The 18881-nt window shown below is 42.4% G+C and overlaps 1 protein-coding gene across 4 annotated transcripts in view; it reads left to right on the top strand.

Moving 5' to 3' along the window:
• Positions 1 to 18881, top strand: part of tapt1a (transmembrane anterior posterior transformation 1a) — a 29247-nt gene that overhangs the window by 5217 nt on the left and 5149 nt on the right. Inside the window, exons 1-13 of one of the 4 annotated variants that reach the window (XM_024383144.2) lie at positions 3567 to 3716; positions 4503 to 4621; positions 5160 to 5192; positions 9881 to 10043; positions 10377 to 10512; positions 10814 to 10911; positions 11008 to 11077; positions 11730 to 11810; positions 12719 to 12828; positions 13870 to 13929; positions 14047 to 14115; positions 14386 to 14462; positions 16044 to 16210. In XM_024383144.2, the coding sequence (XP_024238912.2) occupies positions 3681 to 3716; positions 4503 to 4621; positions 5160 to 5192; positions 9881 to 10043; positions 10377 to 10512; positions 10814 to 10911; positions 11008 to 11077; positions 11730 to 11810; positions 12719 to 12828; positions 13870 to 13929; positions 14047 to 14115; positions 14386 to 14462; positions 16044 to 16210 (1219 nt within the window). In that variant the 5' untranslated portion in view covers positions 3567 to 3680. Of the gene's footprint in view, positions 1 to 3566; positions 3717 to 4502; positions 4622 to 5159; positions 5193 to 9880; positions 10044 to 10376; positions 10513 to 10813; positions 10912 to 11007; positions 11078 to 11729; positions 11811 to 12718; positions 12829 to 13869; positions 13930 to 14046; positions 14116 to 14385; positions 14463 to 16043; positions 16211 to 18881 lie in introns of those variants that run through there. The other 3 variants (XM_024383143.2, XM_042303168.1, XM_042303167.1) reach the window with 3 other exon arrangements.

Consider the following 18881-nt stretch of genomic DNA (forward strand, 5'->3'; position numbering starts at 1 on the left):
AAATAAAAAAAAATATAAAAAAAATATCGCATTTTTTATAGAGTTGACACAAATTGATATACAGAGAATAGTGTGTAGGCCTATATGGTTCTTTCTCTGTCATTTATTGCTATTGCCTATTATTGCAGCCCAGAATGTTTTTCAGTATGCTGTCATAGACATGAGTTGTGTTCGAATACTCATACTAACCGCACTCACCATACTATTTGTGACGTGAATTGAGTATATAGTATGCTTACTGGTCATGGTATGGATATTGGTAGTATGCCAAAAGTTCCCAGGCGTCGTACTACATTTTCCAAAATACGAAGTATACACACAGAGGACACTATTTTCATACTTTTAGGGCCCATAATGCAGTTATTCAGAAAATAGGCGTGGCTTCACATTTTCAGATTTGAAGAACATGGCAGAAAATATGCAGCAAAAGTCCGACGAGCGAATACAAATTCATTGAACTAATTCATGACAAATGTCAAGAAAATGTTGAGCAATGTAATAAAGTAATGACTTTTCAAGTAAGTTGCGTTACACGTTATGTTGGCTAACAATTTGTTAGCTACGCTAACCTTACGAACCGCATAGCATTCCAGCAGTAAGTTACCGGTATGATAACTAGTTACCTAACGTTAGTTGGATACTAATACATCGAACTTGCCAGCCAGTATATTAACTAACTAACCAACGTTTATTGAGTTGATTATTCACATCATTCTTAGCGAAGTGGTATAGTCGTGCGTTTCAATGGACATAGTAACATGTTACATTGATAACATGATGCAGCGTCTCTATAGAACCAGTAGATGGTGTTGTTTACATTTTCAATGGAATATGTTACAAAGATTCCCATAAATTCACCTCTGTAAACTCACCTGGGAAAAATAAACCTCTGCACTAAATTCTGATACCATAAATAGGTACATTTACCCATGCCTTTATTTCTCTCCTCAAAACCCCCAACTATTGGGAAGTGTGTGTGTGTGTGTGTGTGTGTGTGTGTGTGTGTGTGTGTGTGTGTGTGTGTGTGTGTGTGTGTGTGTGTGTGTGTGTGTGTGTGTGTGTGTGTGTGTGTGTGTGTGTGTGTGTGTGCTCTGAGATAGCTACTCTTCTGGGACTACTTTTAATAAACTGTGTCTGATGTTAGAGAAGCTTCCATTGAAGAACACTCTCTGGGTTCTATTGGATAAATAACTCTCCAACCGTGTTATGGCAGGTGATGTAAAGCCATAGCAAGTGAGTTTCTTCAATAACAAATTATGATCAATAACATCAAAGGGTGCACTGAAATTTAACAATACAGCTCCAACTATCATATTTTAACCAATCATCAGTCATCTGAGTCAGTGCAGTACAATTTGAGTGCCTTTCTCTATATGCATGCTGAAAGTCAGTAGTTAAATTGTTCTCTGAAAAAAGGCTTTATGTTTGGTCATATAAAATTCTCTCCATCAGTTTACTATGAATAGGCAGCAAATTGATTGGGCAGCTGTTAGAACCAGCAAAGTGTGCTTTACTATTTTTAGGCAGTGGAATTACTTTAGCTTCCTTCCACCCCTGTGGACACACACTCCTTTAGGCTTTGGTTAAAGATATAGCAAATAGGGGTGGCGTTCTCAACAGTTTCCCATCAAGGTTGTCTGTACCTGGTGGCTTATCATTGATGGATAACAATATTTTTCCCTCTACCACACTAACTTGACCAAATTCAAAACAGCAATCCTTCTCCTTAATTATTAGATCTTTTAAACAGAAATATGATGGTTCACTGTTCGGCAATTCTTTGAACCTAGGGCTGTTGCGGTGACTGTATTACCGCCACACCGGCAGTCATGAGTCATGACCGGAGACCAATTCCACTTGACCATCGAGTCATGGTAATCTCCGCTTATGCATTCTAGACATGCGTTCAGTACCCAACTTGGTAACGACCACCAGGTCCTAATGGCCTGGTACTCAGCGCTCTGTTTTCTCTCTAACCATTTCGATGCAATCGAAAATCCCATCAAACACTTATCATCAAAACAGTATCATGCTTTTAAAACTCGCCTCATAGGTCAATTTAAAGAAAGAAGTTCAACAACCGGTTGAAACTTAGTGGAAACCATGGTTGTTGTGGATGTTTCAAAGATACACAAGGAAATGGACAGTGCTTTTTCTAAGGTGACGATTAATTCAAAACATCAATATGTATATTAGAGCTTATGCATGCAGTACCTTTGGGAAAGTATTCAGACCCCTTTACTTTTTCAACATTTTGTTATTCTACAGCCTTATTCTAAAATGGATTACATTTTAAAAAACTGCTATCTCAACACAATACCCCATGAGGACAAAGCGAAAACAGGTTTTAAGACATTTTTGCTAATTTATTACAAATAAAAAACAGATACCTTACTCAAATAACTATTCAGACCCTTTAATAACCAGCTGACAAAATGTCATGACTTCCACAGCCCTAGTAGAATGCAATGTGATTTTCTGGGACAGTGATGTCTTTGCCAAACTTCTGCGTTTTCTCGAACATTGCGATCTATGGACAAGCAGAGACTAGCTCAGTGAAGTAAGCTCAAACTGAGGTGTGTTGAATGGGGAATATGCCAGCAGGGATGGTCACTAAATGGAATTGTTGTTCTAAATTGAACTATACAATTGTTCAATGAATCATAAATCCAGAGGACTCTAACAGTTTTCACAGTTAATTTCTTAACAGGTGCATGTATTTGATTTGCCCTAAACATAACCCTTTATTCAGGACAAAAAGTGAATTGCTTTAGTGCCTTGTTGCAAACAGGATGCATTTTTAAAATTTTGTACAGGCTTCCTTCTTTTCTCTCATCATTTAGGTTAGTATTGTGGAGTAGCTACAATGTTGTTGATCCATCCTTAGGAACAAACTATCACAGGCATTAAACTTTGTATCTGTTTTAAAGTCACCATTGGCCTCCTGGTGAAATCCCCGAGCTGTTTCCTTCCTCTCCGGCAGTTATGAAGGATGCCTGTATCTTTGTAGTTACTGGGCGTATTGATACACCATCCAAAGTGTAATAACTTCCCCATGCTCAAAGGAATATTCAAAGTCTGCTTTTCATTTGAATTTTTTAAAACCCATCTACCAATAGCTGCCCTTTGTGAGGCATTGGAAAACCTTCCTGGCCTTTGTGGTTGAATGTGGGTTTGAAATTCACTGGAGAGGGGTAAAAACTAAAAGTCAAGGGGTATGAATACTTTCTGAAGGTACTGTAAAAATCAAATGGACCACAACCTTAACATCATTGCTATTTTTCATTCGAAATTTGCCCTTGGGCAACAGTGCGCCCTCAGACCTTCACACTGAGACTGAACATCAGTGTAGATCAGTCATCACCTAGCTTAATCTACATCCCCACCCCAACCCTCACTGGCTAGCCATAGCATGCCATGCCCTAGAAATCTGAGGAATGTGTGTAAACAGATCTAGGTCTAGAAGCTCTGCCTGAAGTATGCTACAATACCTGAAGAGAGAAGTCCGGGACCGACCAATGAAAGAGTGACTTGTGACTCTCTTTAACCAACCCAACCCTCACTACTCACTTCCTGGTGGGAAACGGGAAGTGTTGCAACACCATCACTACTGCTGTTTGTGAGGCTAACGCAGGACTTACTGAAGCTGGCATGCGCTTAATAACCTCCCTCATCATGAGATGACTGGTCTCAGATGGTATTTTCTATTTGAGAAGGTATGTGTGGGGTTCATGTTTGCAGGCTTTTTGCCCTTTTAACCTTGCTTCCTCAAAAGTTGCATCTTAGGTGTATATTTTCATTTCTCTTCAAACGTTGTATTGAGTGTGATGTGTAGACTGACAATTCCTTTCAAGGTGAAAGCTAATCATTACATTTTGAAAACATTTTTTGGTTAAAATGGGATTGCAATGGATTGTTTCTTGTAGCGTATTCCTCTTTTCGTAAAATACAAACCTCTGAGAGGAACCGGTGGGTCAAGTCTGATGTGTGGTGTTGACGTATGACCTCTACCAATGTTTTTTGATTATCATAGAATAATATGGAGCCAAACAAATGGCTTAATACTTAGCCTAATGTGTGTGTGTGTTTTAGCCTGTAGTCTACCTCAATCTTGCTGTCTCATACCAGGAAATTCTACACTACATTCAAAGTAGCACAACCCAAGTCATCTTTGAACATGCCGATAACCTGTGAAAATTAAAATATGCCAAGCTTACTGTAGACACACACACACACACACAGTGGCCATGTTTAACCTGTGTGTGTGTGTGCATACTATAGTATTTATAGTAGTTAGTTCAGTAAACACGAAAATGCTATTTCAAAATCTACTATAGGGCTTGCCCTGTGAAAATGAAAACGTGCCATTCTATATAGAGCGACCAACAAACACTGACGCTTTTTAAACTCACACACAGCCCACACACACACAGTTGCTCTATTTGTAGGTGTGATTGAGCAGCTGTGTTTTACCTGTGTGTGTGTTGTGTTCTACCCTCCAGCTGATGATCTTTGGCTTCTTCCTGTGTCTGGATGCCTTCCTCTACGTGTTCACTCTGCTGCCCCTCCGGGTGCTGCTGGCCCTGCTACACCTCTTCACCCTGCCCTGCTGCGGCCTCCGGTGAGCCCCCCCCACACACACACACACACACACTCTCTGGGTTGCGATAGAAATGCAGTGAATAGATCTGAAATGCATGTCTAGTCTACCAAATGTATTTCTATCTGAACGTTTTGTAAATGTGTGAACGTACCTCTGACACTGACGAAAAAACACTGCATGATTACATTTGAATTATGGGTGCTACGTGACCACTACCATATCTATCTATAACATAAATGATTCATTGTTACTAAGGCAATATGTGTAGGACTATCTCACCCAGTTTCCCCCCAAAATAGGCCTAGTTCCCCAAGTGGGGCATAATCCTAACTTTGAGTGTTTAACTCAAACGTTCACAGAAATCACACCTTGATATTAATGAGATTTGCATGAAAACCGGAATTTGCTCATATCTCTAGTTAGGATTCGGCTTTTCTGGAGACTGATCCGTACGTTATCTAGGTTTATAATCCAAAGTAAGTATTGTTCTCACTCAGTTTGCCTGTGACTGGTCTGTACAAAGATCACTCTCTTCCCTTGCCTTCTTTCCCTGCAGGGCAAACGTATGCCCCTACTGCAATCGGAGCAGGTATGCTCGTCTCACGCCTGCCACAGCTTCATCACTTATATTTATGATTTCACCACCTCCATCTTGTTTGTCCTGATATGCAGCTTTGTGCTGTATTCTTCATGCTCCATGCAAAAGCCACTATTAGTAGTGTTCACAAACAGGGCTGTGCTATATATGGCAACACGTATACTAAATTGTATGATTTCCCTGCAAGGGCCCAGATACAGGGCCTATAGAAAGTCTACACCCCCCTTGGGTTTTCTTCACATTTTATAGTGTTACAAAGTGGGATTGAGATGTATTTAATTGACATTTTTACTACTGTGATTTCAGAGTGGAAGAATGTATTTATTTGTAATTTTTTTTACTAATGAAAAATAAACCGCTAATATACCTTGATTCGATAAGTATTCACCTCCCTGAGTCAATACGTGTTAGAAACATCTTTGGCAGCGATTTACAGCTGTGAGTCTTAATGGGTAAGTCTCTTAAGAGCTATGTTTGCCCATTTTAATTATTTTCAAAATTCTTGAAGCTCTGTCAAAGTGTTGGGGATCATGGCTAGAGAGTAATTTAAGTCTTGCCATGCAGATTTAAGTCAACTGTAACTTGGCCACACAGGAACATTCATTGTCTTCTTGGTAAGCAACTCCAGTGTAGATTTGGCTTTGTGTTGTAGGTTATTGTCCTGCTGAAAGGGGAATTCCTCTCCCAGTGTCTGGTGTAAAGCAGACTGAAGCAGGTTTTCCTGTAGTATTTTGCCTGTGCTTAGCTCTTTTCTGTTTCTTTTCATCCTGAAAAACTCCTCAGTCTTTGCAATGTCAAGCATACTCATACCATGATGCATCCACCACCATTCATGAAAATAAGGAGACATTACTCAGTGATGTGTTGGATCTGCCCCAAACATAAGGCTTTGCAATTAGGCCAAAAAGTCTATTCCTTTGACATGTTTTTTTTACAGTATTAATTTAGTGCCTTGTTACATATTGGAATATTTTGTATATTTGTTTTATTCATTTCACTCTCATTAAGGCCGTTATTGTGGAGTCCATCGATCCGTCCACAGATGTTTAAAAAATCATCAATGACCTCTTGGTAACATCCCTGAGCGGTTTCCTTCCTGCCTTGCAGCTCAGTTCAGAAGGACGACTGCATCTTTGATGTGTCTATTTTTTTTAATACATCATCCACAGCATAAATATTATCTTGACCATGTTTAAAGATACCTTTACATTCAATGTCTGATTTGCTATTGTTACCCATCCACCAATCATTGCCATTCTTTATGATGCTTTCAAAAAGCTCCCTTGTCTTTTGTAGTTGAATCTGTGCTTGAAATTCAGTACTTGACTGGGGGACATTACAGACGTTGTATGAATGGGGGACAGAGGAAGAGTTAGTCATTCAAAAATCATGTCAAACCCTATTATTTCAGAGTCCAAATAACTTGTGATTTGTTAAGCCACATTTGACTTGTGAACTCATTTAGGCTTGTTTAAACAAAGGAGGTGAATACTTATGCAACGACTATTTTAGTTATTGAATTTGTATTAATTTGTAAAAATGTGTAGGACTTTCCTTTCACTTTGACATTATGGAGTTTTGTGTGTAGATCGATGACAAAAATGGCAATTCAATATATTTCAATCCCACTTTGTAACGCAACAAAATGTGAAAAAAGTTGAAGGGAATGTAGATTGTCTATAGGCCCTGTACATAGTGGACATAGTTTCTTCAACAAGATTGGCCCATCAAACTGATTTCCAGGGTATAGGCCTAACAAAGCTCCTGCCTTGTTGAAATGCTCAACATCAAATTACAACACACCAACAATGTGAAGTTCTCCTTGTTTGGTTGAGGACTCCTGTGTGAAAGATTTATATCCAGAGTATGTACGGTACGCAGAATATTATGTAGGCCCAACTGAAGGGCTGATTTGAGAATGGGGGGTGGATGGGTGATAGCTGTGCACTGCAGATGCTCAGTTAGACATTGCATCGACAAATGGCTTGAGCTCTCTACAACCTTGTTACAGCACCCTCACTTTCTCCATCCCCACATGAACACAGAGGTCGTAATCAGGCACTGTGACTGACTGCTAGCTTGTGATAATTATTGACCACATCTCAAATAAGCTTCCAGAGTTGAGGATCGGATGTTGTTGAACTCCTTCATGGTTTATAAAGCCTTAGCTTGAAAACATCAGAACAAATGAACCTGATTCACCCCATACAGAAAATGCCTATGAATTGCATAGGTTGTTTCACAAGTCCACTCCTATGGATCTTTGAGTGTCGTTTTTGGTGGCTTGGCCGTTTCCCTGTCATTTTTTTGTAAGTTGTAGTAGGCCTAAGGTAATGTATTGTAATTTCAGTAGTAGTCCAAAGATAATATTGCCGTAACTGAGGAACAACTGTGTCTCGACACTGAATCTTTCAAATTTGTGATACCCCAAGAGAAGTTTTTTTGTTTTTTGTTTTCACACCTCCGAGAACAACCACATTTTGTATGCCAATAACAGTATACCAGGACTTTGTCCAGAATTCTGCTCCTCTCACACAGTACAACTCACCGCTGATGGCTGTAGCCTTTGTGGGATCCGTTTGATGATGCTGCATGCCCTTTGTGTCTGTCTGCATGGCAGCAAAGCATGACTGACCTTTACACACACACACACACACACCGGTTGTTGGCCTGAGCTGCAGTCAGTCAGCTCGGGCTATCAGATTCATGGTGCTGGCTGGTGGGGGCGGGGTGGCACAGGGCCTGGCATACACTGGCAGGACAGAGTACACATTTTACTTGAACAGCTTCAGCATTGTGATGTTATGGGTCACTCACTGGCCACTCCTCAGCAAAGATCCAATAGAATGTGGTTGAGGTCTATCTCTGAGTCCCGCCAGTAGATGGTGCTAGAGCACAAGCAGTGAATTCATCTTGTTCATACCCCTGTATGAGTTGGCATATAATATATTCTATCTCTCCTTGAGGCTGATCTCTATTAGATTTGCTTTCACTTATTCAGTCATCTATAGCAGGGTTTCCCACATTCGGTCCTGGGGCCCCCCGGTGCATGTTTTGTTTTTCGCCCTAGAACTACACAGCTGATTCCTGATTCAAAGAATCAAACCTTGATGATGAATTGCTTATTTGAATCATGTAGTGCTAGGGCAAAACCCAAAATGTGCACCCAGCAGGGGCCCCAGGACAGAGTTAGGGAAACCCTGGTCTAGATGATTAAGTGAGAACAAATCTTCCTGGCCCCCAATATTTATCAACAATGATCTTAAGTCCATCTTGCCATAATCTTTATGATGATAAACTCTGTTTGCTTCCTTTCATACCTCACTGCGCACTATTTGGGAAGTGGAAGAGACACTTGATTAAGGATTCTAATTTGCACTTCCTAAACTCGAGCTCCTCTGTCTCATCCCAGCGTCACTGCCACCCTCCCAAAATAACCTCCTGACAGACAGCCTGAGATATTGAGCTGTTTTGCACCTCCCCTACCGTTCTCCTTGTGATGCTTTAGCCATTCTATAGCAGTTTCCTTAAGTCATTCCGTCTTAACACAAGTATTGATGAATCTTAAAAGGTGCATTTTTTTCTTCTTCTTCCAATCCCTTGAAATGATGTTTTTTTTGGGGAACTTCTTTAAGTTCCCTAAGGTGAGGGTGGTGATGGATAGTCTCATTCGTGGGGTCTTATGCCATTATTCAGTCTATCGCCGGTAGTGGATTTCTGCATATCACATTGTCAACTCCTTCCATTAGGGACAGGCTGCTGTACAAAACAAACACACTTTTGAAAACACTATTCAGAAATCCACCACCTGCAATCGTTTTGAATACTGCCCTTAGTTTGAATAATGAGTAGTTGAGTGGTGGGTACTAGTAGTATACTGTAGTTATTAGCTTAGACATACAGTAGATCAGTCTATTTAGTAGCCTTTCACCAGCTACGTCTTGATCAACTTCCTAACAGAGACTCAAGCCCCTAACATGCCCTCATTCTGCCTGCCATTACCTTTCATTTAGCCTACTCATTATGGGTGTAACATACATTAAAAAGGCAGGCTATAAGAATAATATTAAAATGTGCATGTGTTCATATGACAGATTTGGTGAGCTACTTCATTCTTCAACCCCCCCCGCCCGCCCCAACCGTCTACTTATGTGTTGAATGTTTGATCCTACCTTGATCAGCCGGAGTACACACAAGTTTCATATTCATATTGTTAATGCTGCTTAATAAAAATTGTCATTGATGTTCAAAATAACTGGACAGTCATTCTTCTGGGGTTATTAAACCACTTTGACTCACACATGACACACGGACTTTCTATAGCCTAATAGTGCATGAAGCTGTCAGTCAACCAACATCCCAAGGTTCACTGTGGGAGAATCTCAATTACATACTCCTCACGTCTTCTCTCCTCAACTCCTCAAAACCCATTGGATGAGAAAGCCAAAGGTCTTTCCCATCTGACCTTCTACTCCAATGGATTTTGAGAAGAGCATGCAATTGAGATTCCCCCCCCATGTCATATCACACACCGGTGTGACCACTAACAGTAAGCTTACGGTAAATTAGATGTGTGTGTGTATACATGAGCATGCATACATATAGATATGACTAGGCTCTATGTGTAATGTGTGTGTGTGTATGATTAGGCTTTATGTGTAATGTGTGTGTTCTGCCAGTGGCTCGCTCCTGCTGCAGCCGGCCCAGGTGTGCGACATCTTGAAGGGACTGATAATGGTGCTGTGCTACTCCATGATGCACTACGTGGACTACAGCATGATGTACCACCTGATCCGGGGACAGTCCGTCATCAAACTCTACATCATCTATAACATGCTGGAGGTACAATGGGTTGGATTTAGAGCTGTTGTACTAATCTGATCTAATATGCTTCCACTCTATAGCTCTCACTGATCCAGTCATGTATGGCCAGAGAGTAGTTTAAGGGATGCGTATTGGCCGAAGTATTTGATTTGGGCCTCGGATACCCTATTTAGTCTGAAAAGGTGATGTCTTCTTATTAAACATGGTTCTAGTTTGAGTTGTTAGGCTGATATGAACCGTACTAAGGCCTAGAGAAGTGTCATGGCTGTAATCTGTCATAGTCTACCACCAATAATGTCAGTTCATTAACCCATGCTGAACTTGACTTAACTACTTACCTACCCTCTTTAGGTTGCCGACAGGCTGTTCTCATCATTTGGCCAAGACATCCTTGATGCTCTCTACTGGACGGCCACGGAGCCCAAAGAGAGGAAGAGAGACAGCATAGGGGTCATCCCCCATTTCATCATGGCTGTTTTCTACGTCTGTATCCTTAATGGAGAACTTGGACGTATACACAGGAAGTACTCTGCTGTAGGAATGTGTGATCTCTCAACTTCTACCCTCACGCATGTATCACTTTTCAGTTAGTGTTATTTTGTCATTGGAAAAGGTGTCCACTATCAATGATATGTCAACAATCTGAGCCCCTAGAGTGTGCGGCTCTCCTTTTCTTTAACAATGTGAGCACACACACACACACACACACACACACACACACACACACCCCTTACTGCAGCTGATGCTCTTGCCACCATGTTCAGTGTTTTCCTGAGCCTCTGTCTCAGTCCTGCATGCCATCCTCATCATGGTCCAGGCGTCAACACTCAACGTGGCTTTCAACTCTCACAATAAGTCCCTGCTGACCATCATGATGTCCAACAACGTGAGTACACACACACTCATGTACACACACACAAAATGTAATGCTAACATGTAGAGGGCACTAAAATACATTTTCCTCTATTTCCTGTATGAACAGTTTGTAGAGATCAAAGGAAGTGTGTTCAAGAAGTTTGAGAAGAACAACCTCTTTCAGATGTCCAACAGTGGTGAGTTACTGTAACACATGTCATATGCATTATACTAAACATTTAAGTGTGCCATGGACAGTATCTTTAACACTTACCTAGTTCTCTGGTTCAAAACACCCAACTTTTACAGTGCTCTGAGTCTGTTACGGTGCTCTGAGCCTTTCTATGCTGTAGGGTAAAACTCAGTGGGAAGCGAAGGGTTAAACTTCCTCCTCACCGTTCTTCCTCCTCTCTTTTAACATTTTGAAGGAGCAATCAGAGCTGTTCATTCAGTTTTGATAACCCAGAAGAGATGCGCTATGGATTTAATGCTTTTTGAACTATGTCTCTATGTGGCTGCTGGCTGCATGTTTTCATCTTTGTCGCTGTCATTCTTCACGAATGAAAGGACCCGAAAATAAGCTTGAATCATTTCCCCCTCTTGCAATTTGCTCACACCTTTAAAGATCTGTCAATTTAGCAAGTTACACTTGGTTCCAGACCACACAGGATTTCCGATTTAATATATGATATTTATGCCAAATGATATGTAACTTTGAAAGTACATTTGAAAATGGATACCTTATTGGTTGATAGTCCATATTCACTGTTGTTATGTTGGTACATGATTCTAAGTAATAAGTAGTAACCAATATGCCTTTTTTTTAAACATTTATTAAATTAATTTTAGATATCAAGGAACGGTTCACCAACTATGTGCTCCTGCTCATCGTCTGCCTCAGGAACATGGAGCAGTTCTCATGGAACCCAGGTAACCATTTCACACACATTACAGCTAAACGGGTCATGTCTAGAAGGAATACAGCTTTTGTCAAATTAAAATGTATTTTTATATATTTTTAACATTTTAGCCCTAACCCTTTTCCTAACCTTAACCTAATTCTCTTAACCTATTATGTTAATTCTGTGTAAGTTCTCTTAACCTGCTATGAAAAGTCAAGTCTGACAAAAAGCTGGATCCCATCCACTCAAAACCAGATAAACATGCAACAATAATGCTTGGATACATTTTATTATGTTTACAGGAACAGGTGCATTTTTCATCAATGTTGTAGTGTGTAGGCTACAGTCTGTATTGAACTAAGAAATTATTTCTGTAACACTAGGTTACTGCTACCATCAATCACCCTGAATCCTGGTACCCTTTTTAAAAGCGTTTCATCCACTCCCTAGGGATAAGTCATTGTGATGATGATGAGAGTAAGGCTGTACTTCCTGACCGCTCTCTTAATCCAGTCAGCTGGCCCTTCCCTTCCCCCTCGACAGCCAGAGCCTCACAATGTCAGCAGCGGTCATGATGCTAATGTCGTACACTGACAGGGTCTGACCTTATGGTATGACCTAGACCTTATCCAAAAACATTTGGGCAGACTTGCAGACCCAGATGTGAGTGTGATGAAGATTGTACTGTGTTCAAGTCAAAGTCAAATACTTTTTCTTCCTGTGATGGAATGTATTTGTACTAAGCCTAAAACAAGATGCATAATTAAACCAAGAAATCGTGAAATGTACAATTGAGTCAGTTAAAAAGAAAGACCAGACATTCAGTAAGGTAATGAAAGAATAGTGTACATTTAGAATTCAGCTCTATGTTCTTATCCACCCAGAGATTTAGTTTCACCTCACAAGTTGTCAGTTGTCTCATCTCTGTGTTTCCAGATCATCTCTGGGTATTGTTACCGGACGTCTTCATGGTGATCGCCTCAGAGATCGCAGTGGACATCATCAAACACGCCTTCATCACCAAGTTCAACGAGATCACGGCAGATGTAAGGACGGATCACAGAGATGATCATTAATGATTTGATGAGTGGGAGTTCAATGAACTGAAAACAATGAATACAGTTTGCGGTTGCACACCAAGAGGGAACAGTGTATTTTGAGGTCAATCTAGGAAGTGGATTGAAACTCCCCATTCACAACAACAATCTCCATAAGGAATAAATGGCGCTTAAAAAAAAATATTACATGGGAATTGAATTAATCGACTGAATAAATTGATTACATTTCAACATAATTGACCTCAACCCTGCGGAAAACACACATGGGTGTGTGACTGTGAATTGTACGGATGTTCACTGGAGAGGGTCTGCTCTGTTCAAGTCGGAAGGATTAGTTGGTTGGCCCTTTTTTGGATTTCACGGTGGCTTAGGCAGCAAAAATAGCGTGGCACTGTTTAGCCAGTCGTCCTCACTCTCTGCTGTGTGCCTCAACCTCTTTGGCGTGCCGTGGTCTTCTCCCCTCCTCTGCCCTCTTTCGAAATCACAACACGTCACATTATGCCCCAGTAGGCCTACAGAGCTAGCACACCAAACGCCAGCCACATCCTCAGCCTCATCAACTGGATTATAGCTGCCCCATATCCCACCGTCAATCGTAACCCATTCCCAGCTCTTGTGTGGTGAGAAACCTTGCCTAAGACCTGAAGCTCGAAGGGCTAACACAGTCCTGTGGTGATCAGGAGACCCGGGTTCGAATCCAGTCTGATACATTGGTCCCGTTACTCTGCGAGGAGTTGGTCATAGGGGGGGAGGAGTGTAATGGCGGTGGTTCTGGGGAACCATGCTCACGTGATAAGGAACCTTCCCTGAGACCTGAAAATGACCTAGGCTTAATTTCTGCCAGCTAACACGGTCTTCAAATTCAGTCGGTCACTTGTAGTCTAGTGTTATCAATTTGTTTCTCAGAGCCATAGCAGATGGGTACAGGTTTCATATCAAACAACATAACCAGAGCGATACAGTATAATAATAGACACACCCTTATAGTTATAGTTTGTGTGTTAAGGACGTGGCTGTTTTCTTCCACAGGTATACAGTGAATACAGAGCCAGCCTGGCCTTCGATCTCGTCAGCAGTCGGCAGAAAAATGTACGTAGTAGCATCTCTTGAACACAGTGATTAGGCATCCAGTTACATTATCCCTGCTGTTTTAATCAATGGGTTTTGTTCACTGGTGTAATTGAGTCTTTTTTTGTCAATGGGCAGGCCTGCACAGACTACAGCGACTCTGTAGCCAGAAGAATGGGCTTCATTCCTCTTCCTCTTGCAGTCCTGGTAAGATCAGCTTTGTACAACAGTCCAGTGCAGTGTTACAATAGTAGGGGTATGTTGATGGACAGTGTGCAGCTCGGCACTAATTATATGCTTTGTTTTATCGCTATGAATCAAAGTACAGTTCCTTATTGTATGAAATTGTTTATTCATTTCAGGACAGTGTAGTTGATTTAGAACTCCATTTTATTGTATCAAATTGACTACTTCCTTACCACTGTCACATGCAACAATGTTTCTACTGAAGATTTTCTTTTCTATTGTAATTGACAGCTAATCCGTGTGGTGATGAGTTCAGTGAATGTACAGGGAGCCCTGTCCTACTCCTGTCTGTTGCTCTTCTACTTGGGGTAAGACTCAAATCAAGTTCTTATTCTTTGTCATATATTATGATTTTCATTTGCATAGCACCTCTTCCATCATGTAAATGTACTCACTTTACACGTTTCCTAGACTAACTTGCCGTGTCAGTAGCATTAGTTGTTAGCATGGTAGTCACACTTTATGCAATATGTATTTTCTACGTGGATGTTTGTGCCAGTCTGATCCTATTGAGTTACGTTAGCATGAGCCTTCTGCTTGGCTTTGATAGGGCTATCAGGGATGGGTATCAGGGATGTAAACTAGTCACCTTTTGGCGAAATTGGCCGTTTTGAATCCAAAATAGGTGACCTAGGTGAATCGTGTAGATCTGTTGAGAAAGGTTTGGGAGGTGGTGGCTTTAGATCACTACTGGCTGTAAGTGAACAGTGATGCGCATTTGGAGCAATACTGGCTGTGTCCAAGGCTCATTTAAAGTAAAGTCTAGGCAACAAATAACATTGGATTGCTTTCCTTACATTTTTTAGCTGTGAGTTAGTTTCACATTACCCACTTTTTATTTTACACACTGAGACTGATTATGTAGATCATATTCTTTTGTTGTTTAATTAGTTAAAACCTACATTAACCCCTAGCAGGGATTTTTTTTTTTTTTGCATGTTTCAGAGAGAGAGAAAAAGTGTCACCTTTTTGGACCCTCAACAGTTTGCATCCCTGGGGTATAGACCACTGAACAGTTATCCTGAGGTGGAATACAACATTGTCATCGCCAGTGCCCCCCCCACGTCCGTTTTAAAAATAGCTGTGTCCCCAACGGACGCTGGTGTCTGTGCAAAGACCACAGTACGGCTAGCACGAGCCCAGCAAAAACCCTCTGAGGGCGTTTGGTCCACAGACATAGATGTTGCTGTCTCTCTCCATCGGATTTCAAATGCATCATAGGCTTCAGATATGCAGAAGCCTAGTGTGTCCTAAAGCTGTTGGTTAATGATGACCTTTTTTGTCCATGTACTGAGCGTTATAAAACCAATTACTTTGTATTCGTTTATTTTTGGGGTGCCTAACTTTAATTTCCCACAGTAAAAGCCCTTCATACTCAGTGTGGGTAGTATGGATACTGGTAATGTTGCTATTCCCTAATACAGTGAGATTTTGAGCTAACCTTTTGAATTGGCAATTTTTTATTGAATATCAAATATGTGCCAAAAAGGCCATACCAGTATACCTTATCTGTTTTTAAGTATACAATCAAATCTAGACCTGTCCACAATGAAAACACTCAATGATTACAGTATTTTGCTCTTGTGAGCAAATGACAAATAGTCCCCTTCACCTTAGATAGCATTACTAATCGTCTTTTCCCTCTATAGAGTGGCGAATATCATTACTAACCCTCTTTTCCCTTTGTAGAATGGTGAATATCATTACTGATCCTCTTTTCCCTGTGTAGGATGGTGAATATCATTACTGATCCTCTTTTCCCTGTGTAGGATGGTGAATATCATTACTGATCCTCTTTTCCCTGTGTAGGATGGTCAATATCATTACTGATCCTCTTTTCCCTGTGTAGGATGGTGAATATCATTACTGATCCTCTTTTCCCTGTGTAGGATGGTGACCCTGAAGGTGCTGAACAGTATCGTGCTACTGGGGAAGTCGTGTGTGTATGTGAAGAGAGCCAACATGGAGGACAAACTGTTTGAGAGGCCCTCCACAGCCGCCCCCGGGAAGACGCCTAGTAGAACCAGGAAAACATCCAGATGTACTGCCCCCTCAGGTACCCAGCGACAGACGATACCCTAGTATTACCCAGCGACAGACGATACCCTAGTATTTATCTTTATTTTACCAGGGAGGGAACAGCTTCTCATTTACAATAATGACCTGGGAACAGGTACAAACCTTGCATAAGACCATGAAGACTTGCTGAGCTAATGCCTAGGGTTTTGCTCAGTGTGCTAACACAATATTATGGCATGCAGGAGACCCAGATTTGAACCCAGTCAGTCACATACAGCCTACCCAGCTTCAATAAGACACTTGGTTACATTAAATTACTCATTCTTCTTAGCAATCCCAGCATGCCAAACCCAGCCTCAAGCGAGCAGATGCGTATTCCGACTCGGGTAATTGAACTCCCGCAGTGCCCCACACACACACACACACACACAATCTATGTCATCCACATCGAAACTGCTATTGAAATTCGATGCACGTGACAGAGATAAAATGTTAGTTGTGTGTTTCTCAGTGCGCATGGATCTTCAGCTTGGCAGACGAGCCTGCTGCGCTAAGCTGAGAGCATTAGAGCAACAAGCAGCGCCACGTCGTCACTTCAGAGATCTTCCTCACTACTGTGTTTATACAGAACCGCCATTTTCAGAGAAAAGATTCAGTAGTACAGTATGTGACATGTTAAAGCACCAAACCATATGTTACCAGAATTATGTTCTCAATGTTCATAACCCAATTCAATTAAACTACTCAGTCTGCAACCCAGGATTTGTAAGATACTGGTTGAATGAAACAGACGGAGGCCAAGCTATGATACCAAAATGTTTATTCACGAGAGCGCTAGTTCGTTGTACAACACCATTCATTTTATACTGGCTCCTTACGCACATACTCTCACACACAAACAGAAGGTATCCTACGCACATACTGTCTCCCGACCCAGCCGTTATCCTACGCACATACTGTCTTCCTACCCAGCCGACATAGATTATGGAGACCGTGAGAAGCACTCCCTGCCCTCTCCCAAATCTCTGTGGCCCCTAGCCAAGGTCGGCACCGAATTTTGCTCTGACAGTCTGTGTTTAAGATACTATAGGGACATATTGTACAATTATATTGTTTTACCCTAATTCTGGCTAAAACTACACACATCATTAATAATAATTTTATGATCCTAATCAATTTCATACAATTATATGGTTTCAGGGTGGAATATTCTAATCATTCATTTAAACATATAAATTCCATTAACACCATATCATGTGGGATCAGAAGGTCTCTGAAGCCTGAATGCTTCCGCTGCTATTCTTAATTAGCCCATCTGTAACTACTGTACTCAACCCGGCTGTCTCTTCTGGGCTGCATTCATAAGGGCAAAATGTTTTGGGTTGGAAAACGAGCATCTCTTATTGGACGAGTTCAGGTAGTCCTCGGTTTGGCCGGTAGGGATATCCTTGTCTCATCACACACCAGCGACCCCTGTGGCGGGCCAGGCGCAGTGCGCTCTAACCAAGGTAGCCAGGTGCACGGTGTTTCCTCCGACACATTGGTGCGTCTGGCTTCCTGGTTGGAGGCGCGCTGTGTTAAGAAGCAGTGCGGCTTGGTTGGTTTGTGTTTCGGAGGACGCATGGCTTTCGACCTTCGTCTCTCCCGAGCCCGTACGGGAGTTGTAGCGATGAGACAAGATAGTAATTACTAACAATTGGATACCACGAAATTGGGGAGAAAAAGGGGGTAAAATTACAAATGTTAAAAATCTGTTTGTTGCCTAATGTTTTTCAAGTTGGGAGCAGTGTGTATGTGTTTGTGGGAGAGTGTGGGCAGACTGTGTACGGAGTGTTTGTGGGAGAGTGGGACGGAGACTCAGGGAGAGTGTGGGACGGAGACTCAGGGAGAGTGTGGGACAGAGACTCAGGGAGAGTGTGAGACGGAGACTCAGGGAGAGTGTGGGACGGAGACTCAGGGAGAGTGTGGGACGGGGAGAGTGTGGGACGGAGACTCAGTGTGGGGAGAGTGTGGGACGGAGACTCAGGGAGAGTGTGGGAGAGTGTGGGACGGAGACTCAGTGTGGGGGAGAGTGTGGGACGGAGACTCAGGGAGAGTGTGGGACGGAGACTCAGGGAGAGTGTGGGACGGAGACTCAGGGGAGAGTGTGGGACGGAGACTCGGGGAGAGTGTGGGACGGAGACTCGGGGAGAGTGTGGGACGGAGACTCAGGGAGAGTGTGGGAGGGAGACTCAGGGAGAGTGTGGGAGGGAGACTCAGGGAGAGTGTGGGAGGGGACTCAGGGAGAGTGTGGGAGGGAGACTCAGGGGAGAGTGACTCAGGGGAGTGTGGGAGGGAGACTCAGGGAGAGTGTGGGAGGGAGACTCGGGGAGAGTGTGGGTGGGAGACTCAGGGAGAGTGTGGGGGGAGAGTGTGGGAGGGAGACTCAGGGAGAGTGTGGGAGGGAGACTCAGGGAGAGTGTGGGAGGGAGACTCGGGGAGAGTGTGGGGGGAGACTCAGGGAGAGTGTGGGAGGGAGACTCAGGGAGAGTGTGGGAGGGAGACTCAGGGAGAGTGTGGGACGGAGACTCAGGGAGAGTGTGGGGAGAGTGTGGGACGGAGACTCAGGGAGAGTGTGGGACGGAGACTCAGGGAGAGTGTGGGACGGAGACTCAGGGAGAGTGTGGGACGGAGACTCAGGGGAGTGTGGGACGGAGACTCAGGGAGAG

The sequence above is a fragment of the Oncorhynchus tshawytscha genome, linkage group LG21 (assembly GCF_018296145.1).
Source record: "Oncorhynchus tshawytscha isolate Ot180627B linkage group LG21, Otsh_v2.0, whole genome shotgun sequence".
Classification (NCBI taxonomy): Eukaryota; Metazoa; Chordata; class Actinopteri; order Salmoniformes; family Salmonidae; genus Oncorhynchus; species Oncorhynchus tshawytscha.